The 27,640-nt window shown below is 40.5% G+C and overlaps 1 protein-coding gene across 1 annotated transcript in view; it reads left to right on the top strand.

Annotated features, from left to right (window-relative positions):
* Nucleotides 1–19,016, top strand: part of LOC105453872 — a 149,732-nt gene extending 130,716 nt beyond the window's left edge. Inside the window, exon 6 of the mRNA XM_011696145.1 lies at nt 18,115–19,016. Within this exon, the coding sequence (XP_011694447.1) occupies nt 18,115–18,214 (100 nt within the window). The 3' untranslated portion in view covers nt 18,215–19,016. The remainder of the gene's footprint in view (nt 1–18,114) is intronic.
* Nucleotides 19,017–27,640: the final 8,624 nt, after the last annotated feature.

Raw genomic sequence — 27,640 nt, 5'->3', positions numbered from 1 at the left:
GTGACGTCCACGAGTTTTTTCATGCTCGACCAGGCTATCGCACGGCGGTCGCGTTACGCTCCGTCGCGCGGATGCAATACACGCGACAACGCCTTGCCGCGTGCGTGCACGTGTCCGCGCGCGAGCGGACGAGCGCGCGTGCACCGACCGACCGACGACGCTTTGCGCGCGTGTAGCCGTTCTTTTTTTTTTTTTCCTCTCCCTCGACGCTCCAGAAGTGCTTCGACTCGAGGGGAATGCAAGAGCTTTTATTCGGAACGCGATGCGGTCGCCGAAATGAACGCTGGGTAAGGAACGGAGCTGAAAGTGTAAAAAGCAATTATTTCTCGGTATATGTGCTCAAGTCTGCGGTAAACGTAGTTAAAATATATATACGACGATGATTTGTGCTGAATATAAAACAAAATGATTATTTGTCTCTCTTTTTCTCGATTTACATTTTATAGATATACGCGAAAAGAGATGAAAAGATTTAATAAAAATTTGCGAAATAAATTAGAGGCAACATAACGGTATTTAAATAGTCTCAGTCGCTTTACCGATTAATTATTTTTTTAATAGCATGTTATAGCTCTTTTTTCTTTTTTTTTTTAATATTTCTCGTGGACAAAGTTAGATGGGGCTAAAGAGTACACGTCGGGAAAACTATTACCGCCTTGACAAGGCGCGCGAGAGACCGGGACGGCGGCAGGCGGGTTGGAAATCATGGGAGGGCTCGTAGGACGAGAGAGGTTGAAAATTATGACGGGTACGTGCGACACGGAAGGACGTATCTCCGTCATTATAGAGCGCAAGATGCCGCGGGGGGGAATAGCTGCGGGCGAAAACGAACGAAATGGGGCGAAAGAGGCGGACGAGCTCGATGGCGTTGCACAGCTTGTGCGCGCGACGTCGAGGGCTCCGTCATCATCGTCGCCGTCGCGTCGTCGCCACCGCCGTTGTCGTCGGGTCGCCACCCAACCTCGGTGATTTATGGCGAAACGCTACGAGGCCCTTTCTTCCACAAAGCCGGCTCTCCCTCGCGTCAGTTCGCGGCGAGGCTCTCGGCCGAGAGTCGTTGACGAATTTTACGCCGGCTTGTTACTTACGTCCGAGCACCCCGTTCAACGAGCTCCGCGATTTATCTCGTCGCCGTGCGTGAGAGGCGTGAGTGGTGGACGACGACGTTATTTGCGCGTCGCCCGCAACATCGACCTGTACCACTGGGGGCGGCGAGGACAGGTCGAATTTCGAGAAACTATGAGTGTGTTCGGTTGAGAGAAGTAGTTCTCCCTCGAATCTCACGTTTTGCGTTAACTTTAATCTCAATTCTTTGGTTCTTTGTTTTTTTTACTGAAGTAGAGCTAGGAAAAGAATAAATTAATCCCGGGGTAAAGTCAACTAACTTAATGAAATTATCCGTACGGCGTATCAAAGAGAAGTGACTTAAGTAAAAATCTAATCGTGGCAATGTGCGATTTCCAACAGCAATTGAATAATTATTATTTGCTTAAAGTTACATATAATTATCTTGCTTAAATAAACTTTTAGATAAACGTGTAACTTGACCTACTAAATGAGCACATTACAGTTGTGTGAATTTGGAAGATGTAATAATTTATCCGTGTTCTTGATTTCTCCTCTTTTTTTTTCTCCGATAGCGCATTATGCACAAACGAAGATCTTGAACTTGATGAAAAGTTTACTCGCGATTCTCTTTCTCTTTTAACTCTCATTTGGAAAGTTTACTTTGTGAGCTTATTTCATCATAAGCGGCGAGATTAATGGGACTTTGATGACAAGTAAGGGTAACTAATCGAAGCTGTCACGCGAGCCATTTTGATATTAATATATACGACCTAAAACACCATTTGAATGCTACTAATTAAGGTCGCTTTGACGCTTGTGTATAATCAACGGCCGTATTTAAGATGTTATTTGCGATTTCGATCGAATCACCTTTATATTTATATTTTTATTGCATTCGCATGACGACGCAGAGAATTTCTTTTCTCTCGCGAATGCGAGAAATAAACAGATAATTTTCTTCAAATTACAACAGTATTAATACAAGCAGATTGAATAATTTTATTTTCTGACGACGTCCAGTAGAAATATGAAAATACAAAACACAAATACAAGATCTTTGTCCATAGCAATTCTTCAAAATTTCTCGAAAATTTGGAGATTCGAGTTTAACAAATCTTTGAATAAAAACTACAAATCCTACTAATCCATTCAATCGCGTATATTTCTTGAAATAATCCGAAAACAGCGTCTGCATGAATATTTCGATACCCTCGTATAACCGCACGCCCCTGAAATACTAGCTTTCGGGAAAATCAACGGGAAGAATCGCCCTTAGGAATCTAATTCACTCCGAAAGCTTTAGCTCGGATGCTCGGCACTATGAGAAATGCCCGTGCAGGAAAATCGCACAGCCGCGCTCTTAATCTTGTGAATGGTCTTCCCCCGCGTTGTGTGCGTTCCTCATAGGCGAGCTACCATGAGTCGTCGAAACGTACGCTCCGTCGAATTTCACAGTACTCATCCCGCGCCGTTACTTACATGCACGTAACTTCAACGAGTTAGTGATTTATTTCCGTTCCGCGGCGCGGAAGAGTAACAGGAACATTATGTGCTCGCGAGTTTGATATTTTCCGATAAAATTACTCTATAATGTGCAGCGAGGAAAAGACTTTGCTCCTGCATATCTTACATGCACCTAATTATGTAAGACGGAAATTATTCGCCGTATATTATATACATATAATATAACTAGTAAAATTACTTAAATCTATTAGCTTCTCAAAGACTAGAGAAATCTTGCTTCTTAAAAGTGTATCTTATAAGTATCTCATTTGATATAGTATATATTTTATGAATATATCTTATACAGAATTCATTACATTAATTTTATTTTAGTAGAAAGTCGCTTGAAATTTATTTGGTTTACAACGGATCCCTCCGTGGTACTTTTCTCTGTTCATATTTTAGAACAGAGCCATATTTAGAACAGAGTATGATGTCTCTTATTTTATTTTTAAAGCAGCCCGTGGATAAGATAGACGTTAGGAAAGAGTATTAAGTATTATCACAGATAATTCACGTTACTTGAAAGCTTGCAATACAGTTTAAAATATAAGATTTCAAAAAATATATTTATTTTAACGAATGCTTTTAAGCAACGTAAATTATTGAGGATATAATCGCATGAGTGTATAAAGAATTTGTGCGGTGTAACAAGGCAGGATTAAAATTTAATTATATAAATATATGAGAAACATACTTTTTATTTTAGCGTTAGAATTTAATATAAATAAATAAGTGAACATATATAAGCGCTTCTTCTTTCGTTAAGTAGTCCCAAGAGAATACCGGATAAAATAAAGTGCAAGTAAAAAGTTGCGTTGCGAGCGGCTTTGTTACAGCACGTAACAATATAACGTTGAAAAATATACAATGAATCATCAAGAATAGAAAGTTTAATCGATACAAGCTGCTTCGCAACAAAAGGTTAATAAAGTTGGAGCAAACGGAAATCTTCGCTTAGATCTAAACAATCACGCAATCGTCTATTTTTCAATATCAGCTACATACGTAGCTTACGAGTCACGTGCGTCAGGCACGTCAGGAGAAAGCTGTTACTTAGCAATTTTGCTGTCTAACAAGTAATTTATGACTTATATAAAGTGACCTAAGAACTTTATAGTTGTAATAAAGGAAAGGACTTGCTAACGAGAAAAGACATGCTGATAAGTTAATGGCTCAAGTGATAAATTAGGCAAAAGTACCGCAATTACCAAGTAATCTGCACAGCAATTAATTGAAGACATAGTGATTCCTTTACTTGCATCGACTTTGAATTGGGATATTGTTATAACAAAATTCAATAGAGAAGTTGGGATACAGAAGATTTTGTTTATTTTATTTCTTGAAGCTTAATTTATTATTATTATTAATTGTTTATGATTATATTAATGTTTATTATTTTCTCGAATTACATAACCACTAATATTTTCATATATATTTCAGGAAAAATGAAATTTTATAATTATACGTGCGCGCGCGGTTTTCGAGAATTTTTTAAGCACATCGTATATTCGCGCGTAGAGAAATTCATTCAGTCACGGCCATTCATTTCCAGGCACTTGAGCATGCAAATTTAGCTCGTCATGTATTTCTGTCGCAACAGTATTTCGATCGCATTGGAGCGCAAGGAAAAGTAAATATATTTTGCCAGCTATTGTTCATTAACAAAATACACGCTAAAATTGCACATTTTCTGCATAAAATATCAGAATTTTATTATTTCCACAAAGCTATTTTCAATTTTTGATGTCAATCCTCGCTACAAGCGCAATCGAAAGATACGAAATATTGCAATCATATCGCAAAATGAGAACGTTCAGTGGCATCAATGGATCGAATAGGGGGCACATGGCGTGCTCTCGAGGGCCAAGAATCAAGGTTAGCCGGGAAATAGGAGACAATCAAATGGCCTGTCAAGGACGAGCGTTCTTCCGGCGTTGCTCCCCGGAGGGTCGAGAGCGACTATTTCCAGAAGAAAAGTGACCATTCCATGCCGCGAGCATGAATATTAATGTGCTCACGGCACTCTCGCCGGGCGGGTGTGTGTAACGGGCGTGTGTAGCCAGCACGAATTAAAACCGGGGCTGGCGGCAGCTAAATAATAAGCATGCATGCGATGAAGTGATCCGCGTTATTAACATAGACCTTGCCCTAGCGATCTTGCCGTGCTGTTTCCAGCCGGTGAGACAGCCGCGTGGGGCGCCCGGGAGGGAGGGGGGGAAGGGTGGCCACCCACGATCCGTGGCGGGTGGGCGGTTGGGAGGGGGAGACGTCGCTCGAAATTACTCGCGGTCACGCCAGCACCCCTCGACAAAACCCTCCAGAAGCACCCCCAACGCTCGTACTCCTCTCTCCTCCGATCGTTCCGAGTAGTAGCACGCACGTGCTCCGCCGAAATTGCGATATTCCTTACCGCAGTTCTCCGTTCCTCCGATCTTCCGATCTCTGAACGATGTGTCTTCGCGTTCATTCCGCATGTTAATAGGAGAAAAATTGCGAGAGTGGTGTAACTAATGATTAGGAAATCATTTCGAGGAGGAATTTTTCCTCAGGTTCTTTGCCTTTTATTGTAAACAGCTGTTATACTGTACTCTCTGCTTTATACGTTTATAATTTTAATATCATAATATATGGAAAACTTTTGTAAAACAATTTAACATAACAGTTTAAAATAGTTGATGGTATTAATACAGAAAATACCGTTTGATATATTTTACGAGAGTTTGTTATATAAAAAATATAAAAAATAATTGATATATCAAAAAATGTAAACGATTTGTATGAATTTATTACGAGAATTATTCTGAACGATATAAAGATCTCGTTTTACTTTAGGGAAATGTAATAAAGTTGTACTTTCGCTGATGTTACGTAAATAATCGAACCTGCAAATCACATCTTGATTCAGCCCTTCCTTTAACTGACGCACAAAAAAAGCTTAATCGACCTTTGTGCAATGGAAATGCAACGTGTTAGATGCATTGGTTTATTACTCTTACCGTCTTTTGTACCGCGCGTATTTCTCACCTCCTTCCCGGTAACGTAAAGTAACCAGATTACACTAAAACGAATCAGTTCGTACCGCAATAAAGGCACGTTCTTTACCTCTCCTTGCATTTCGAATGCGATCGAAACACTATACGGAAATACATGACGGACTAAATTTGCATGTTCAAGTGCTTGGAAATTAATGGCCATGACTGAACGAATTCCTCCCTAAATGTATAGTGCGTTTCTAAAATTCTTATAGCTAATTTTGTCTTTACTCAACAACGAATATCAATATTGAATATAATTTAAAATATTAATGTTTACTGTATCATAAGAAAATAATTTTACCGCGATCAAATTTGAAGAAAAATTAAATAACAGTATCTTCTGTGTTTAATTTAGTTTGAATTTTATTTTAATGACATTTTATTCAATTTAAGATTTAGTTACAAATTAGAGTTTTAGCTATATTGTTTAAAAGTACTAATATCTCTCTAAATATGATAACTACTGCTTTAGAGTTGTTATTTCGAGAAATGAACGGTGTTTTTAAACAGAATAAAAGATGTTCTTACAGTTAAGCCACGAAAATTAATCCCCTCTTACAGGTTCACTGAAATGACTCTCTTAATCTTTTCAGACTGAATTTCATTATGATGAAAACTATTTTTAAGTTTTTTAAGCTCCTAAGATAACTGTTCCACAAGCTCATAGTTACTTATAAGAAAAAACACTATTGAATTGATATCCGCATTGTATTTAAAACAATAGCAAGAACTTTGTTTCTTTGCATTTTTTCATTTTAATTATTAACATAGTAACAATTTCAAATTAAATATTACCGCTAACAGTGTACAAAATAATTATATAACAAAGTTATCATCTGCGTGCGCACTTTTTTCTGCTATTATCATACATGATAATTTTAATAATTATGGTAATGTTAAATGTTTTTTTGTACAATTATTTTTGCGAAATCGAGATTTATTTATTCACCAACCGTGAAATAAATGGAGGAAAGATATGGTTTACTTATTTATTATGCAAATACTGAGAGAACAATTTATTCATACAATATTTCCTGTACGATAATATAGTTACAATAAATTTATTACATTAAATTTACATTAAACATAAAACCTTTCATAAGAGAATTTTTACTGTAGAAGATTATCGTTATAAAATATAAACGTGAGATAAAACTAAACTTTCAAAAATAATGAAAATCTTTGAAAACGTTATGCTTATACTTACTAGATTTTGATTATATTTGGCTGACTAAACATTAAATTGATTTCGTCTCTACGTTCATTTATAACGTATAATTCCGATAACAAAACGGAACGATTGCCAATGAAAGATTCGTTCTATCAAAACAGGAGCGAAGCGCACTTTAACTCGTTTGAAAAGGGTGAAAATTTCCTGCTGAAATATGCGGAGCTTTAAATTTTGCGTGCTTAAATGACTGAAAGCAAATGGGTGAGAATGAATGAATACCAAGCCGTATAAATCCTTGCGGAGATATGAAGTTACTCGCTCGTCGCGAAAAATCTGATTTTTGCCGCTCGTGACGTTTGCAATAACGAATACATAAAGCACGTCTGTGTGTAAAATTACAGTGACGTCACTCGGCTACGTTACTCATGACCGATATTTATTCGTGGAAATATGTAGCGTTGATGCGCGTATTACTCGGCGATTGGATATAGAGATTAACTCTTCCTTGTTATTATAAATGTATTGCAAGACGTTATTAATATTATTTCGCTTAAATGAAGAAGTATTTACCTTGTTAGCAAATACTTCAATAAATACCATTATCTCTTATCACAAGTAAATTTAAAAAAAGCATTAAAAAAATAGAAATAAGATGCAATTTTGACGTTGTACGAAAAAAATATGATTCTTTTAAATTTAACAAAAATATACTTTTATTTCCCGCTAGTTGTGTATTTTCAATGTTAACGTGAAAAATTCTGCGGAAATCCACCCAAATCCGTAATTGGGTAGAAACAAATTCTTTATAAAAAAAAATATTAAGTTTTCGGAAAATACGTAAATGGGTGCTAAGTGCATTTATACATACGCGATGCGCGTTTATCTCTTCCTCGACGAGAGATATTCGTTATTTCACGTATAAGATTGAAGGCCCGAGTGCACGCCAACTTCTTTGCGTCGTTGACAGAACCGCGCAATTTGCACGTCACGTTAGCGCAAAGAGTTAACCGCGATATCCGGGAAACCGTCGTAAAAAAACAGCGTCGAAGCTATAAAATATCGAGTCAGGTGTGTGCGATCATGAAATAAAAATAAATACGGGGGGAGGGGGGAACTTCGCGTATGCCGATGGGGAGATGTCTGCGATTCTGTTCTATCCTGCAGCAATGACGGGAACGTGAGTTCCCGACGCCATCAGCTGGAAACTCGAAACGGGCTTGCTCGCGAAGAACGCGAGTGTCTCGTGGAATTCGGGGCATAAACGTGAGTTGCGCGTGAGCGTCGCCTGTTTTTCACGTTACGTTAGAGAAACGGAGAGACTTGCGACATTACGGAAGCCGTAAAAAAGTAACGTCACACGGTAAGAAAGATAACGGGGGAAGGAGGGGAGTTAAGGCTGCGAGCTTAACAAGAATATGACGCGTTTTGCATATGACACGCGAGAGTTTCTTAGTCCAGTTTCTGAAATTAACAGATTTGTAGCAATAAAATAATAATGATTAATAAAACTCACAAATGTTACTGCAATTGAGCAAAATAAAATTGAGTTTTATTTAACTTATTGAAACGAGCTTTCAAAAACATTTAAATACTCGTACAAAATATAACATAAAAATATATAAAATGTATATGATGCAAAATATAATTAAAATGATAAAACCGTATAAATAATATATCTCTACATTCTTAGAAAATGTATTTATTAAAAGAATTATTTATTGACACATTTACTGACATTATATAACGTTGAATTATCCATGGTAGACAAGAATAATTCAAAATCTTTCGTATTTCTCTGTAATGTAATTATCTTCACAATAATTTTATCAAATAAGATTTTAGAATCGATCCCTTTTAGGTGAAAAAAAAAAAATAAAGCTGTCTTTTGACACACTTTTTTGCCGGCTGATATGACAAAATTGTTTGAGCACGGAGCATCGCAACTTACGACTTAGCTAGTCGTGAGTTGCGATGCCCCGTCGGGGAACTCGCGGATGCTGCTGAAGGAATTCGAGGTGCAAACGCGTTGAAAGCAACCATTTTTCACTCGTCGTTAAAGGGAGGATGACGCTGCCACACCCGAGCACACTGCGAGGAGCGTAAAGTGCCCCCGTACCCGACGGGCGACACTTTCGCGGGGTGGCATATACGTATGCCGCGCTAGTAAATCGTTTAATGCGAGACTCCGCCGGAACGACCATTTAAGCGGCCGAGGGACGGTCCCGGCACGTACCGCCGTGTTTGCACTTAGGGCAAGAAGATGCACCTTGATTTTATCATACCGATGTAATCTGGCGCGCGCGGCGCGCTGGTCGCCCATTCGGCGGGCGATGTCAAGGATACGAGGGCCGGGAGAGACGGGATTATTTAAGGGTGCAATTAAAACGGGACACTCATCTCTCCCGTCCGTTGCGAAATTAACGGGTAGCCGGCTGACACACGCGGGTCTCCGCCGACCATTAGAAATTTATCGATCACGGGTGTGTGGAACTTACTTCCTCCGAGATACAGCATCCAGTTATTACACGGGCGTCCATGTTAATGCGAAAATTGTAGTTACAGTTCGTACTAACTCAATCTCGAAACCAGCAAATTATTCGGTCGGAGTCGTTATTTAACTCTGGTACAGTGACACGAGATGCTTATTGAGCGAGCGGAACTCTATCAACGTAGAAATTGCTTAATACTCCTACCAGGTCAGACGTACTTACATAATAATGTATAAACTATATAAACTAACTAAATTGTTTGTATGAAATTCTGAAGTCACATCTTGACATTTTTTTTTTAGCAAATTCAAACTTAACAGAATTATTAAAAAAAATGTAATAGAGCTTCTGAAAATCGTTTCCTGAGTCCAATTACCGTGGCAATCTGGGGAATGCGCTGTCGCGATATTCCTGCGACGCAGCAGAGAAAACAAATTTCACTTCGGATTTTTTAACTATCTGTCTTCGTCGAGACAATTCCGTCAAAAAAATGTACGCTCGCAATCGCGATGAAGTTTGCGTGCCGCAGGAAATGCGGGACACGTTCAGATACGCACGAAAACTGGCATCGACGAGCGCGTGATCGCCACGCGGCGCGGGCGTTAGCGGACGTGGTCCTTAATTGACCGATCGCACTTTTGTCTCGTTCAATCCGGTGCGGCGTGTGTACCGCCGAAATCGAGATCGCCGCGCGGACCCGCGAGGTCGGTTCGGACGACTCGTTTACGGTACCGCTCGTCGGGATTTTCCATTTCTAGAAAATTGCCGTTTGTTCGTGTTTTTTCGCAGCCAGCGTCCCCCGCCTCTCTCCCTCCCTCTTTCCCTCGCCCCGTTTTGGTACCGCGTTTGTAAAGACGTGCATCGGGAACGAAACGCGTCTTCTACCCGCTGACGACTTTAAAATAAGATCACGTGTAGACGCGCGATGTAATCTATGCGAAACGTGCCGGGCGAAACAAATGGCCTGCTAACGATTGAAACAAAAGTCCGACGCAATTCTGAGCCGTGTGTTCTGTCTTGAAATTAAAATTCTAACACAATATATCGCGAAATATAAACGGTACATTGTCATGCAATCTTAGAAGATAAATAATTCAGCTTTTTTGATCTCACTTTTTAATATTATTCTTGTCTAAATATATCATTCACGTTGGAGAGGAAATCTAATTATAACTTGCCCTTTGGCTGAAACTTTAATTTCACCGAGCAAAAACCTTTTGGATTGAAGACTTTATTACATTTGATTTTTATAGTCTTTGATTTATTACTAATATAGAGGCTGTTCGTATTTTTATGTTATATATGTACGCGCGTTGATCCTTTGTCGTTTGCTTTAAACATTTACACATTTAATTATATCGCGCCTCTGTTTGCATTTCGCTAGCAGCAGACCTTTAACCTTTCAAACTGCATTTTGCAGTCGGACAGCCCTTTTTTATTTTTATACCGTTTAATTTTATTGTTCCGTATTTAACTTCCTCTTGTCTGTTTTATTATTTCGATCTCATATCTCCGTCTTTACGGCTGTTTTTATTTATATCGCGCCTTCATTTTCTCGGATGTGTTAATTAACTTCTTTCACCTCGCTTTATTTGTTCATTTGCAATGCCGGAAGAAACGGACGCACATTTTCTGCACATTATAATAGAGTCGGAGAATAGAATAAAACCGTTGCCGACTACTGGAAGTTTGATAGACGTGGCTAAATAGCATTTAGCCTCGACATCATCTTCATAATTGCAGCTATTCCAACGCCCGTCGTCGTGGCGTGTATTTAATTGGTGATTAAACCGAATGCATGAAAGTTGGGGTAAATTCAATGCCGGTGATTCGCGGGGATTATAATCGCGCTCCCCATATACTCGGCGCCTCGATTATTATAAATAATAATCCCACCCTTTTGTCGCATTATGTGTTATCGCCACATGACATCATAACTGGCAATGTCTCGGTCTCTAACGTGACCTGAAGTTTCATTCCGTTCTTACAATTTATAGCCCTTGGAACAGTTTGAAATTTATGTATGTTTCTTCCTCCTGTGCAACCCCCAAGAAACTTGAGTCCTCCATGTTTTCGTATAACGGCATTTAGTTTATCTTCCGAAACTGTCGGTTGCTCTCTAACATTAAGGCTTTATTATTAATTTATTAAGCTAATATTTTAATAATAGAGTCTTATTGTATATAGTAAAGCTCAAGATGTAGTTAGCTACAGTAATACAATTCTATAATAAATATATTTTAAATGCAGTTTATAAACTAATAAATAATTATCTTTTAGAATTTTTTAACTTTCAACTTTTGATGTGTAACAGTAATTTTAACTTTTGTCAATAATATATTTGATAACTGTACACGCAAAGATGGATAGAATTTTCTGTGGATTACTTCATAATTGAACTCATTCATGCATAAAGTTATTTACGTAAATACGAGGATTGTAAAAAAAACGAATTTTTAGCAGATCTTTTCCGAGTGAAATGCATTATATACGCAAAGGCAATATTTTCAATGGTTACAATTAGCCAATTCAGCTGTATTAGCTAACGCGTTTGTGTAACCAACAAACTGGTCCGCCGCAGTGATCCATAGAGTTAGTCAAGTGGCTTTAATGAACTGATTTTATTTTCGTTTGGTACCCGTACACGGTTCGAATCGCCGCGTTAGAATGCTTTAACAAAACGTATTGTTTGTCTTTTATACTTTCTCTATGGAATCGCTGAATTTACGGATCGCAAAACATTCCGATAGCAAAACACAATGTGCTCTTTCTTCATATGTACAAATATATTAATATCGTTGAATTATACCGGAAATTAAAATTCGGAGTTCTCAATTTTCATGGCGAATTCGCATCTCGTCGCTTCGAGACCTTCCAAAGATTTGTCTCTTCTTCCGAATTTCCTTAACGGGGAAAAAATGATCCCTAGCCGAACACCTCAGTGTTAGCGAGATCAAAGTGTTTAAAAGTGAACGCTACTCAATTTCCTTTTCTCGTGTACTTTGAAGGTGAGGACGGTAATTGAGTGCATGCAAACGCTGTGTAACGTATAGCGTCTAATTAGCAGCTAAACTCGCGATCGATGCGAGACTCCGCCCTCCGGAGTTTTCAGCTTATTTACAAATTATACAACGACTTAATAATTAGAAATATTAATTCCATCCGAACTGCGTTGGCGAAATAAAACCACTGAGCGAAATAAATCTCTGATTTCTCCGTTCGAATGTCTTACATGATTAATTGTGACAGGAGTATCGCACTAAAATTCTTACTCGCGCCAGATGAACGACAAATGGATTATATACGTGCGACTATATACATTTCTACAACTGTACTACGCTTCTCGTGTACGTATAATTATAGAACGCGATAACAAAGTAACATTTTCTAGTTACGCGGTGATGAGATAAGCGCTAATTAACGATTGTAATTATTTTCATTTTTTTTCTAGTACGTTGTGTATCGCAAATGAACTAGTCTTTCGGGAAAACGTTAAGAAACGAGATGTCTCGAGATAATTTGAAACAAGAGCGATGTTTCAATCATACCTTTGTGTAATAACATTTATTATCAAGTGCTTGTTTGTTGTTAGTTGTTTAACATAAATGTTGAAATATGATAAAATGAAGACAGACTGTGTTACTTTGCGTTGCTTCCGCAAAGACTTGCGACTTACCAGTACGTAGACCGCGAACGGCATAACGAGCACCGCGACGAGAAGATCGGCGACCGCCAAGCTGACGATGAAGTAATTGGTGACAGTCTGCAGCGCCCGTTCCCTCACCACCGCTAGGATGACGAGCACGTTACCGAAAAGCGTCAAACACGGCACGATCACGAGTATCAGGGCCCACCAGCTGTTCGCGTTCGACTTCTCGTCGACGCCGGCGGTCCCGGCGCACTCGCCCGGCCTAACGGCACCCCCGGCGACTATCGACGACGTGCAGTTGACGCTGCTGAAATTCAGACCCGCGCCGCCGTCGTAGGCCGTCAGGTTCACGAGGCTGTAGTTGAGTCGGTTGATGTAGTCACTCAGGTCGTCGAAGGCGAAGAGGTCGGACACGCTGCCGGTGTAGTTGTCGACGCTCGGGGTGGAGTACGTGGAGTCCGCGAACGACGACGAGGAATCGGACAGGGTCGAGACGGCGGCGGTCGTCGAGTCGTTGAACCAGCCGGACTCGCCGCCATCGACGACGTCGCTGTCGTTCCTCGCGAGGGCGTCGCCCAGAAAGTCCGCCATCCTCTCCTCCTGCACGATCGTGGCGACGACATCGACGGCGCTCGTGGCCACCTCACCCCCGGGTGGCTCGTCCAGGTGCAGCCGATGCTCGCGGGTCAGCGAGTGGTTCCGAAGGATCGACCTGACGAACGAGTCGTTCACTCGCGCGACCTCCATCACGGTCGATCTCCCGTGCGATCGACCTTATCCCCAGCCGCTGACACCAATCACGAGATCTTCGAACGTCTCGCCCGGGATTCCATCTCTCTGCCTACACCCGACATCTCATCAGGTTAACCTTTCTTCCGGGCCACGTTCAAGTTCCCTGTGCCTTTCGCTCTCTCTCTCTCTCTCTTTCCCCTCCTTCTCCTCCTTCCACCCCGATTCTCGTCTCTCCTTTGGCTCTTTTTTTCCGTCTAGGTAGCAAATACGATAAGGCTTCTTGATCCTCTTTGCGCGCAAGAAGAGGTACTGTTTCCCAGTCGACCCTCTGGCCGGTCGCACAGTTTTCCAGGATCCTCGGCTTAGACGCGTATCAGTTGAATCCTTCCTCCAGGATTTCTGTAAATGGAGGAAAGGTTGGCGGTCACTATCGGCGCTCGCTTTTACGGGCAAAACATGCAACCGGCACAAAAGTATGTTTTCAAATTTTGCTCGGAAAATTGCCGAAACAGAAATTTCCCACCTATAAAACGTGACCTAAAACCAATACCGCGTTCGTCCTGTATGTACACGCGCAAATTTAAACTATGCGTTCCTAACTTTTCAGTTTAAATTTTTATGGCGAAAAAACGTGACTTTTTAAATTTTAGTTGCAAATGTAATAGTCGTTTATTCATCACTTAACCGGTACGGTATCGGGATGTAATAAATTTAATAATAGTTCTGATTAAATTCTTTTATCAGGTTCATACTATTAAATATTTATTACGTTGCCTTAACAGTCAATATATTACTTGGAAACTATTAATTAAATTAACTTCTTAAAAAGTATTAAATATAGATGGCTATACAACGAGGGGGTTTTAACTCTGTTCCAGGAATTCATGCAAAAGAGGCTCTTAATTTTCCGTTCTAATAAAATTATATTATAAAATATTACAAAATCTCTGTCCAAGGTAACGTGACCCAAGATCGCTGGCGCGACCGTAGGTATATCTATTGTCGTGCGTCCCCAAACACTCTCGCTCAAGTAGAACAAACGCGCTCCATTACTCCGCTCCGTGATCGCACCGTGATTTTAATCCCGATCAAACTTTCCAAGCGAGACGATAAATTTACGCAAGGAAGCCGTCCGGGCTATCGAGTGTCTTCTCTCTAATGAAACGTGGAAGGAAAAACTCTCGCGCGCGCGAGAGAGGTCCCATCTGCGCGCGCCAACGTTCGAGACGAGTGTCTCGTGGCGCAATCTCGGAATTAAACAAAAGCTCACGATTGTTCCCACCCGTCCGCCCACGAATCGCTCGAAATGGGACGGCCACGCCGTTGCGTTTCCCTGGTAGGCGAAAGATCGAAGGTACACACAGGGAGAAAGTCGGATTGACAGATGGACAGGCATTATGGTGTTTCTCTTCTTCTTCTGGCGGCACGGTGCGCTCGACGAGGGTGTGGGAGAAATGTAGAAAGGAAATGAGATAGGAAGAGGGAGAGAGAGAGAGAAGAGAGAGAGAGAGAGGAACTGGGGATAGGCCTCGGAAGATTTCAACACAGCCACCCCGGTAGACCCTCTTAAGGACAGAAATCATCTCCTTATCCCACGGGACCTTCCATCTCCGCCGATTCCCTGCTCTACATAGAGCCTAGAAAGGCGCGAAGTGCCGTCCGTGGTATATCGTCAGGCAATATCTTTCAGACTGTAAATTCCTCGGAGTATCGCAGTCTACTGGCTGTAAAGTTCGCGAGATATATATGTAGCGCGTAATAGCATCCGGTATCCGCTATCTGAATTCTCCCGGCCATGGAGAGTTGGCGGTGTTCATGTAAGCCTGAGAGGGGAAGAGGAGGGACTGGGGGACGCGATCTATGCAAGCTAGAGAGCTCGCGCGCGGTCGGAGGGGAGGAAAACGGGGGTTGGAGGGGTGGGGGGGGGGGACAAAGCGGCTCTGAAGCTGTGGAGGCTCCCCGTTAAAAGCCTGTGTCGGTCTCTTTCCTTCATTCGTCGGACGACGGATCTATCTATTCTTTATCGACGGCCATTCGTGCCCACGCTTGCGAAAATTGAATTCCATTGTGGCGGCTATTGCAGACGACCGCGGCGAGTCATCCCGTTTAATGCATTAAGCGTAGCGAGTCCGCGAATATGCGAGCCGACCGTGTGTCGGCTTGTACTGTTTTGGGTTGCAAATGCGCGTCACGCGAGACCCCCCTTCTTTCTTTTTTCTTTTCCTCGCGCGAATCCGCGCGACTAATACATTTGTCTCGCGCGAGGACGTGTTGCGTATCGACAGTTGGGGCGCGACATCGCGAAGAAATGTCACGTTATTCACGGCCCAAATGAGTTACGCGATAAGGTACAGGAAGATGAGTATCATAAGTGTGAAAAAACATACATATATTGATTATATTATAAAAAGGTGTTATATATGTAAATAGATTTTATGCGCACATTTTCACATCGAAGAATACTGTTACTCAGAAATATTGCTTGGTGCATCGATTTGTGCTATGAATAATTTCAATATAAATAATCTTACGTTTCTGTCGAACATATAAGAAAAATGGAGGTCCGGTAAATTGTACGAAAATCTTATCGAATTCCTTATTTCTAAATATAGAAATGAGAATATATGACTTTAGTAAAGCAACGATCAAAGTTCAAGTAGTTCTTTAGTCCTTTAGTTACTTTAAATATATATAGATAAATATACGTAGATAAGTAACTTAGAAATGAAATATAAATAAAATTAGTTTAAACAAACAACTGAAAGCAGCATTCTTACAAAAAATATAATTTTTTATGTACATATTTTTTGCGAAAAAGCTTCAATTTAAAAACTTATGCAAAATTTTAATATATTTTATTAAAGTGACGTGCGTAAAATGAAATTAAGAGCCAAATTTATTGAAAGATAATTTTCTATGCATGCATATTTATAAGAAATTATGGAAAGCCTATTCAAAAAAAATATAATATAGTTTCATAATATGACTAAAATTTACATGTTAAAATTTATTGCGACATATTTTTTAAATGAATTTTACTTGCATATATAAATTAAAATAAATGTGTATTCTTAACGTTTATTCTGTATACTTAAGTACTCTTTTTTACATTCTAATTTAATATTTATTTTCCAAAGCAATGAAGGATAACAAAAACTAGAAGCTAAAAAAAAATGTTTTAAAAAATTAAATGAATATTTATTTACTTTTACATTTAATATTACGAAATTAATGTTTCAAACTGTAACATATTTTTTCCGCAATTCTTCCACAACGCACACGATTTTAACAACGCGATGTACATTAATAATTGCGGCCAGTTGAATTTTTGATACATGAATATATTGAGCTTAAAAACTGCTACAATAAGATCAATGTACATGTAAAAAGGAAAAACTTAGAGGTTTATCTTCGCTTTTATAAAAGATGCATATAATGCAGTACCTCCAGAGCTCGTGAAAACCATTGGGGAAAAAATGCGGAGCGGAGACGACCCAGAAAAGGAAACAGCACGCATCCTGTAATTCACCCCGTATTCTCTCTTATCCCTTTTTCCTTCCACCATCAGCATACTCTCCTTCATCGTCCCTCCTTTTTACTTCGCGTGTCGCGACCCACGTCCCGTCCTCCGGCAGCGAATATACGGCGGAAGTGTAGGAACTGAAGAAGGGTGACTGAATTTTATCAGGAGGAATGTATACCCACAGTGTGCGCGAACGTCAGATCTTAAACGTCGTTCCGAGGCCGCCGACATTTTAGACTGTGTGTCTCTCCTCGATATCGACATTCTGGAAATGTTCGCGAATGCCATTCCTGACTCCGCTCTACCGTGAATTTGAGGAAAGTAAACGGAATGCCGCGGCGTACGTGTTTTATACAGCGGCGGTATCGCGTTGTATCGTTCGTTATTCACGGATTACCACGTTAAAATTGCTCGAACGACACTACACTGCTTTCGCAAATTTATTTATTTTTATATTTTTTGTCTTCCAAAAATCTTCCTTGATTGTACATTTAATTTGTTTACACGATTTTGATTTCAAACCACACATTTTATGCTTTAAAAATAATCAATATTTATTGAAAACTTTTTACAACTATTTGCAATCCGTAAGCTGGAAAGGATTGAAAGTTCTTCGGTATTTCCTAAGATATCCAGAATCCTAAAGCTATACGGAAGGACTTTAGAAGAGATTAGCGATGAAATATCTTTCAACAGTACCTGCGATATTTTTAACGACAAAATGCTTTAGATATCGTATTATTCTTCCCCGTTGTATTATACATGGAATATGATCCCGAGTTAAGAACGCAGGCAAATTATTCATAGGAGCACTATGAGCTATGTGACCGTTGTACAATATTCTCTTGTGGAATCTTTGCTATTTTGAAGATTACGGAAGACGATTTAAAGACATGTAGAAATTTATAGGTGCCACTAATTTTTCCGATATTATTTTACAGAAAATGCCGGCTTCTGTTTACGAGCCATAAAGATTGCAACGCGACGACGAACCGACATGCATGCTCGATTACGATTAACGCCAGTCGGAGTAATAAGTGAAGTAAGAATATTCGCTTTCCACTGCCTCTCGACAAGAAACGTGGCGTTACTTGAATATGTAAGTATGCAAAGCGATATTAATCCCTAGTGAAGAACACAGTGTTGAAATTTTGTTCTCGACATTTGGCCGTCGTTGTTGCCATCCGCCACCTCTCTCCCCACCCTCTCCCGTAAAACTTCATGCATTATTCTACGTTTATGCACAGAAAAGAGAAAATACCGAAATTTGACATTTCATTTCCTCCAAAACCTGACGTAGTGCAGGGCGTTAAGGAAAGACGGACCATTACGCATTCAAATATCCCGCAATATTTCAGAGCAGGAAGCATTTACGTATAAGAAAAGAAGTGAATGCGAATTTAAAGATTTAAAGACGTGACTCATTAAAAGGAACACGGATTCGTTAGAATTTATTCCGCGATTTTTCAATTGCTTCGTTAGGCGTGAACAATCTTGCAACTTATCGCGAATGTACGGAAGTAATACGACTGTTCTTAAAATTATGTTAAATTAAATTGTATATAATTTCACTAATTTAATGATGTTACATACCTTGTTAATTTTTAACATTATTTTACATATGTATAGATAATGATCGGGAAATCTAGAATGGTTTTTATAATCAATAATTTTATACCGAGGTCAATTGAGAACTAGCTTTTTGATGGCGATAGGTTTTCGATATTTTCCCCTTAACCAAGGTCGGTCGTAAATCATTCGAAAGCGGGCCATTTTGTTTTTATCCATTCGGCCAGCCAACAGTTATAAATCATATCAATGTGTCTTAAAAATTGCATTCTCTTAGGAATCATTATCGCGTTTTCATACAATTTTCTTTTAACACATTTCGGAAATAGTGTTCGGAAGTATTACAAAATCGCGCATGCTATACACACGGTTATACGAATGATTCTCTTGATATTCCGCTCTGTCGAACCTTTTGTGATATACATATTATATTTGCTACCCCCAAAATATTCACTGCAAAAATTTCTTCCATCGAAAATTGCACGGCATAATTTATGTTTTGATATCAGATCCGTTCAACTGAGAAAAATTGAGTGGCAACGCGATGCGAATAAAAGAGCTTCGACTATATATATGCAGTGAACTCGCGCGCGCGCGCACGTTGTAGGGAAAAAAATGATCCAGTTCTCAAGTGAGTACTATCACGAGGAACACGCGGAATATAAAAAGGCACGTGCACGCAGGAAATCTCGCAGGCGTGAGTAATGCTGGTTCGTCCACTCTCGCGTAGATTAGTCTCAAAGGATTGCGCGTTGTCGACGAGCTAACTTTCGCGGGCACGCAAACAAGCCTTCGGTGTAAAGGTACGGAACGGGGCAGTTCCGTACCTCTCTGAGAATTACGCGCAAGAACGTTGCTATTCGCGCCGATGACAAACGTTGCGTGCGCTATAAGCGGAACGCGTGCTCGTAAGCATCGATAATCGATACGTTACTCTTATTCTACAACTCAAGTTATAAAGATAAAAAGTGTACGGTAATATTGCGTAACAATGTAATATGAGAAATATGTATATCTGCTGCATGAACGATATAATTATATCGAAATGCGAAAACGATGACGTTCATAATTGGCAAGTAAGCAAAGTGATTAAGTGCCGCAAGAATTGCCATAGAGTTAATAATTCGGCAATACATCTCTAACGTAGTAATACAGTTCCTACTTTTACGAGAAGGCAAAGTAGGAGACAAGTAAGACAAGTGATTGAGTGCTGTAGGAATTACCATTAATAATTCGTTTATTTATCTGTAATGTAATAATGTAGTTCCTTTTACTGTTACGGAAAATCAAATTTGTCTTTGTATCGTGTGCCACATGCATTGTCGATATATTTCAATTTATTCTTCTCTCTCGTAAATGCAACACTTGCCAGCTCATATAACATCCGTATATACTGAAGTTTAATAGAGTTGCGTGCGATGGTGATAAAAACGCGACTGCTGTATAAATAAATAAATGAACGCTTCTATCTGCACGCGGAGTAAGTGTAGAGTTCGAGGAATAAAAATATCGCGCTAATTGTGAATCGGTGCTAATTGACCTGTGCGCCAGTGTATCACGATCATTTGTGAGATTTGATTTGATATTAAAAATGCTAGAATTGTAATTCTCTCAATTTAATGAAAAAGCAATATTTAAAAACGTGTTTAACAGAACTCAGAATATCGTCGTAATTTGCTTGTTAAATTTCACAATTTCTCAATTAAACAACCGATTATTCTTTCATGAGGGAGACAATTAAAGCTAGACAAATGACTCGTCTTTTATGTAACTACGTCATCTGTGATTCGATTTCGCCGGTGGTAAAATAAACAGGTATGCCACGCGTTTGCCTTTTCATGAATTTCCGCTACGCCAATCATCAATTTCGGATCTTTCAAAATGCACCGCCATGCTCGCCGAAACATTCGACGCACGAACATGTACAGAAAGTCCCGAAATTGTTTTCAAATATTAAATCGTTGCTGCAACGATTTCTCGCGTACGGCAAAGCCAGAAAATATTCCCGCAATATATTCTCAGCAATTTTCATCTCGCCGGGAAGGCAACATCTTTCTCCTTTGTACCATAATGTCGTTTTCTGTCTTTCAAAAAAAAAAGGAGAAGAAAGAAATGAAATCATATCTCCCTAGATTGATCGCTTTCGTGCAGCAGTTGCGACAAAGAATACCGTGCATCGCGAGGGAGGGAAAAATATTATCCTCCACCGCCACCGCGGTGAGCCCGACTTAGATTAATCGGCGAAATAATGATATAATTAATTACGTACAATTAGCACGAAACTTCGCTAATGCGGAGTCCTTCCCTGCCCGCTGTTCTGTTAGACATTCGGTGCACCATTTGGGTGAGAAATGATCCTGACGAATTATCCGGAGTACTGCAATATGTATCCGTAGTGTGTCCCTCTCCCCCCCTCCTCTCTCTCTCTCTGGCATTTAGTTTCAATTTAAAAAATGATAAATGTCTCCAGCAAACTTAATAATCATCCGAAACGCTCTCATGTTTACAATACCACCAGTTGAAAGTACTTCATTTCCGAATGTATGAGAAGCGAATGTAATTATAAGTTCGACGGCGCTGAATGGAGAAATATAAAATTTTACACGGATAAATTAGGCACGTGACAGTTTGATACGAAAATTAATGTGAATTAAAATTTGAAATTAAATCGAAATGCATACCGGCATGCACGCGTCTATGGACAAATCGGCACGATCGAAATTTCAATATTAATACGCGGTCATAAAAGAGCTCGTTATATTAACTTTATACACGCCGAAAAGCTTTCTCTTCGGCTGAATATAATTAACAGTTTAGTCTGTGCAATAATATGTGATAATTACCAACTGCCACGGGGCAAATATTCGTGTGCGACACATATATTGACGAGTGTTATGCATAATTAAATAAAATAAACTAAAAAATAAAATTTGACACTACCAATTTTATTCTGTCACGTTAATCGTGAATAATCATTGGAAATAGAAGTGACTGCACACGAGATTGACTGCGTAAAGCATTACGAATTATTTCCTCTGGAATTGTTAGAGAACAACGACAAAATTTTTTTTAAGATTTATTGGTGTTTTAAAAGTACAGTATTATTTCTGATCGCAAATATGTGTCTCTTATCAAGAAAATAGCTTGTATAATGTTTTACGATATCAATTTGTAAATTTACTTCAAACAATTATCCAAATCTATATTTCTTCGAATTATTAAAATATAATTACTAAATTGAAATTTTATTATTACATATATCTATTAACGAAATAATGTTAATAAATTAATAATAATATATAATTTTTTAAAATATATATAGGTATATATTATAAATAATATATATAATTATACTAAATTAATAATATTAATTAATTATAGTAAACTAAAAACTTAATAACTGATATATCTACGGCCTCTTAAATATGTATCTTCTCTTTCAAGAATTTGTAAGCGCGTTAAATATGAATGAGACATATGCGTAATGACAAGAAGATGAATAAGAAATGCCTATTTTCGGACGACGCAGTCGTCATTTTTCTTCGTCGGAGTCACCCTGGCATCTAATAATGGTGAACGCAACAGGTAATGGCACAGAAACGTGTCCTATTAAATTAACGGAAAAAGATTCCTGCTTCTTTTGCCGCATGATCGCACCCAATCGATTATCTAAAGATGTGGCGGCACCGCATACGTATTCGACATTTCGTTTTTCGACCTTTCTTCTACGCATTGTAAAAGCGCGAACGAAGAATGAATAATTTCTGGTTAGCCGATTATAACGATTGCAGTTGTTTCACGCGATTATTTTCATCTTTTTCGAGAGAAAGAGAGAGAGAGAGAGAGAGAGAGAGAGAGAGAGAGAGAGAGAGAGAAATTGGGGATCATAAATTTCATTGGGCCGATTATGGGCGCCCTCGTCCCATCGAATTTTTGTACAATTTTGTCAGGGCGGAACGGACCCATCAATAAATTTCCTGGTGACATTTAACGCACATTAACGCCACCGCGAAAGAATGCACGAAGTTTTCGAAAGCAGCGAATATCGACTTTTCGTGGATATTATTCGGGAATCTATGTACAAAGTGAGCTTAAATGACAGTGCAGCAAATATGCAACAAATTGTTTGATATATCATACATTAAAGAATATGCTCAATTATATAAAATTCTTTATAAAATCTTCGAAAGATAAATGGAACTAGAATTACATTCTGTTGTTCAGTGATTACTACTACTTACATTTATTTAACGTCAATTTATGGAAACTTTTAAGTTAAATTTCTATTCTAATAGAATAGAGCTGTTTTTCTGTTCTACCAATGGAAAGATTATAGTAAAAGCGATCACACCTCGTTTTTCTAATGCCGCTCGCAATACGGTAATCTGCCCGATCGGGGATCCTGCAATAGCTTTTTATGGAAATGACTCAATATGCTAAATACACGGATCGCAAGTACCCGGGTCGCAAGGAATTTGTAAAATACCGTGCATTCAGGGAATTACTGGAATTACCTTGTCAACTACTGGACTCGAGGACTGCCGTGAGTGCCGGCGGATTCAATTGCGCCTGAAAAAGCGGAGTGGCCTGCTGAGAGCCCATTTGCACAAAATCCAACGATTGCTACTCCCACAGCTTATGCTACCATATAATTTCGAAACATCGGCGGCGCTTGCTTTAAAATGCCCCTCCTGACATGGCGAGGCCAATAATACGGCAGTAACCTTGCCGGCGAACGGATCATCGGCGCGCAAGACAGTTTGTACTGTTCCACACGTGACAGATGCAATTTTTTTAATAATATATCGCATAAGAATATTTACTTTATATCACAGAGCTTAGATTATACTGTTGCGTGAGTTAATCGAATCACATAATTTGTAGTGTATTTAACAATTATTGTATAATTGTATATTATTGTATAAAGAAGTGATATATATTAACGATTTAATGATTTATATAATAAATAATTTAACAAAAGATACATAATAAGCGTATAAAGAGAGATATCAATTTTTCTTTTTTATATTTATAAGATTACATATTTATTACGACAGATAGCACGGGAATTATTTTTGATTACTGCATAATTGTTTTCTATAAAATTAATTTACCATGTAGATCAATACGAATTATACTTTCAAACTCGAACAATTACAGATCATGTGGGTAATTACATTAATATACAAGTTGTAGGATACATTATACATCACCATTGCAGCGAGTTAATTTCACGTTGCGCATATAATTTCCTTTACCTCCGAAGGACTGTACGTATGGTTAGGGGCGAGATGAATTATATGATGAAAGAGAGAAAATGAGAATAAGTATGATTTTATTTATCCACTCATTGTAATTAACAATATTTATGTCGTCATAAATATCATGTAATTACCATACAAAATCGAATCTAAATTATTTATATATAATTTGTACTCGTCGCCCTTCGTTATTTACTCACTTCGGATAAAAGCCAATTTAAATGGAATAGCTTGGATGAAAACCAACCATTAACAACTGTCGGGATTAATTTTGCATTTGATGAGCATTCTACAGCAAATGCTCACGTCGCAAAAAATGACAATTTTCTAATTATAATGCTGAAAAGAGCGCGTATATATGCGCTGTGTGTGAAACTTAATAAAAATAAATGCAATATCCCTCCTGTAGTCAAAAAGCATATATAGAAAAAAACGGGACACACTGGCAATCGAATACATTCGACTCCCCTCTTGGGCAATCCACTTTGCCCTACGCCCTCCTGCAGAAAGGCTTATCAGCCCGCGTGCATTCTCAGAGAGAGACGGTAATGAAAATGCCTCCGGAATATTTCACGTGCCCCTTTAATACATCAAGGGATGGAGCGGAGGAGCGGAAAGTGAGAACGAAGAGAGGGAAGAGGGAGAGAGAAAGAAAAAGCTGCTGTACAGTCAATGCCGGAACGGGAGGTGAGGTAAAAGGACCGTAAAAGAATCCCTTTTTCCATCTCTGCGTATGTTACACCCTTTGCTCTGCGCGCGGTCTCCTCTCATTTATGGCCCTTAATTCGAGCGACACGAAGCTGGGCCCGGGGCATCTCTTTATCTCCACCTTCACCACCATCATGAAATTGTCCGCTCGTTGTTACGGACGCATCAAAAAAAGAAAAAAATTTTTGCGTCGCAAAATAAACCCGAAATACATGCTCTGGACGTTATTATTGTAACTGTCCGGTCTGTCTTCGCGCGCGAGCTTATATGTTCGGATTTAGTTCAATTTGAGAAGTTTTTATCGCGCGCAGTATACAGGAATTATAAAATGCACATAAAGCACGAAAAACTCTTTCTAACAAAGTTGTAAAAATATACCACGTTAAGAGAATTGTTACTTACACATTTATACAAATATAATACTACACTTATTTCTTCTATACCAAAAGTGCAATTGACTTTAGAAGTCGATTATAGAGTTTAAAAAGTTTTAAAAGTTTCTTGGGAGCAAAAGAAACACAATCTATTTTATGTAATTTTTTAAATCTATTTCTCATCCACGTAATTTTTTAAGAAACAATTGTGTTTCCTATATATTTTTGAGTTCCACGACTTACAAGACAGGACGGACGGTGCACCAACTTCACGCTTGTCTCAAGCATTTCCCTCGCCGATAATAAATCCCCGTCTTTCTCTCTCACATCGTATTTTAATTATCAGTGATCGAGGTCTGCTTAGCAATTCAAATCGCACACGTGACTACACCCTTGACACCGGCGCGGCGCGGCGCGGCCGCCGACGTGGAGGACCTTGGGGGCCAAACGAAATTGGCGTGCCAGCACGCGACAGCGCACGTCCGCGCCCGCTAATGACCGGCGACTTACCGTCCATCCCGGCAGCAACGTCGCCTCGACGATCGACGATTATCCGCGACGGGACGTACCCAGATCGCGGCGAATCCTCCGCACGATCGATCCATCGGAGTCGCGACGTCGCGGGGACGCGGTCTACGCGATCCTGCGTCCGCGTTGTCGCGGCGGACCGGCAGGTCGGAGTCCCGTTCCGTTGACACTCCTCGACGCGCCGAGGGGTGCACCGTCACTTTCGACGTGGCCACGAGCGGACGACGTGTCACGCACAGACGTCGACATGATGTCACGCGTACATGGCGAAGCGCTCCTGGTGTCGCGTGTTTGCCATGCTTAAAATCGAACCGAAGAGAGAAAGAGAGGGAGAAAGAGAGAGAGAGAGAGAGAGAAGCGGGAAAACAGAGGGATAGACAACAAGAGAGGGGTATGACCACGAGGAGAAAGCCTTCGGGCTCTTCAGTCTGCTATCGTCTCGTTTACCCGCACCGCACGATTACGGTAATACACATTGGAAGCCGTCTTAAGCCGCGCCATTCAGTGCCGACGGATCGCCTGAAATATTTTGCGACAGCGGATCGGAAACCCCAACGTACGACGTCGTATTCGATCCACGGGGTCGGGGCGCGTTTGGAGGCGCCTTATTAAATTCTCCGTGGAAATGGCACTTATGGCTCCTTTTCCTCACAGGCCGCGATCGTTCCTCAATCTTCCTCGCAAACTTCCACTCTTCGCCGAACTTCTCTCATCAGTTGTCTGCGCCACACCCCCCGCCGTCGCTCTTCCCCGTCGCTCTGCGGCTTATCCCCTTTCAACCTTCGCTTTTCGCGATTGATTCACTGTCACCGTTTCGGAGTCGCCAGTCGGATCGGCAGCCATTAGCGGCCACGACGGAGTCACTGTGTTCGGCAACGACGCCAATTACGTTAATCCGATCCGCCGGCACTTCCGGCTAATTTCGCCGCGTCGATGCCCCAACGTCGATCGACGTTAAATTTCCCGGCCTGAAATTCGGCCCCGCAACAGCTAAAGCGGTGCCGCGCCGACGAAACGCGTGCACGCCTCGCGCGCTGGTCCATAAGGGTCGTCACTGATCGACGGAAATGAGCGATTATCCCCGATCGATCACCGCTCGAATACTCTCTCTCTCTCTCTCGTGTGTATACACTCGATCTCAAAGCCTGGATTTTCCGGCCGAGGTTTACCCTATATATCCTTCGTGTTGCCTCTCGTCTCGCTCTCCCTTCGCGCGATCTCGTGACCGGTATACCACGCACGTCACTCTCGACGAGATCTTCACCAACTGTATTCAAAGTATTTTAAAAATGCAATATCTTTCGATCGACCCCAATCGATTCGCGGCTACGGCTGCGTCCGATCCGGTTGTTCGTTGCGCGAACACTATCGAACCTACCTCCGCTACTGCGGAGGTACCTGTGGATTCCACAGCGAAGCGATGATCGACGATCGAATAATGGAACGCGCGAGAATCGCCAAGCGCCGGTCGACGTTTGCAGAACGATGACAAGTCACAACGTGGACCAGGATCGACTGACGAGGATTGACATCGCACCGCTCGTCATCGTCGTCGTCGTCGTCGTCGTTTATCTCGATCAGGCAGCACTCTCCGAACCACGTCGTGGAGCGTACGGCAAGCGACTGGCTGTCTGCTCGAGTTTCCACACCGCCTCGAATCCCGAATGCTCGCGCGCGCTCGAGAGGGGTTGGAAGTGAGCGCGAGAGGGCGTGAGAAAGCGAGAGAGAGAATGAGAGAGCGAGAGAGAGAAAGAGAGAGGAGGACAGAGGGAGAGAGAATACGCGAGAGGGGAATACTCCACCCTCTCCCTCCCTGGCAAAACCCTCTCGCGCGCACGCTGCCTGCGACCAACCCCTAATTCTCAGCCCTCCTCCACCAGCCACCTTCTACTCCTCCTCTGTGTCACGCTGGCCGTCCCCATCCTCTTCGTCTGTTTTCCTTTCTCTCTCCTTTCCTCTCAATCTCTCTCTCTCTCTCTCTCTCTCGCATCCAGGACCTCCTTCGTTAACTCAGTTAAACCAAGTTC

Source organism: Wasmannia auropunctata, unplaced genomic scaffold, assembly GCF_000956235.1.
Source record: "Wasmannia auropunctata unplaced genomic scaffold, wasmannia.A_1.0 LD335994.1, whole genome shotgun sequence".
NCBI classification, from domain to species: domain Eukaryota; kingdom Metazoa; phylum Arthropoda; class Insecta; order Hymenoptera; family Formicidae; genus Wasmannia; species Wasmannia auropunctata.
This window is presented reverse-complemented; position numbering and strand designations above follow the sequence as displayed.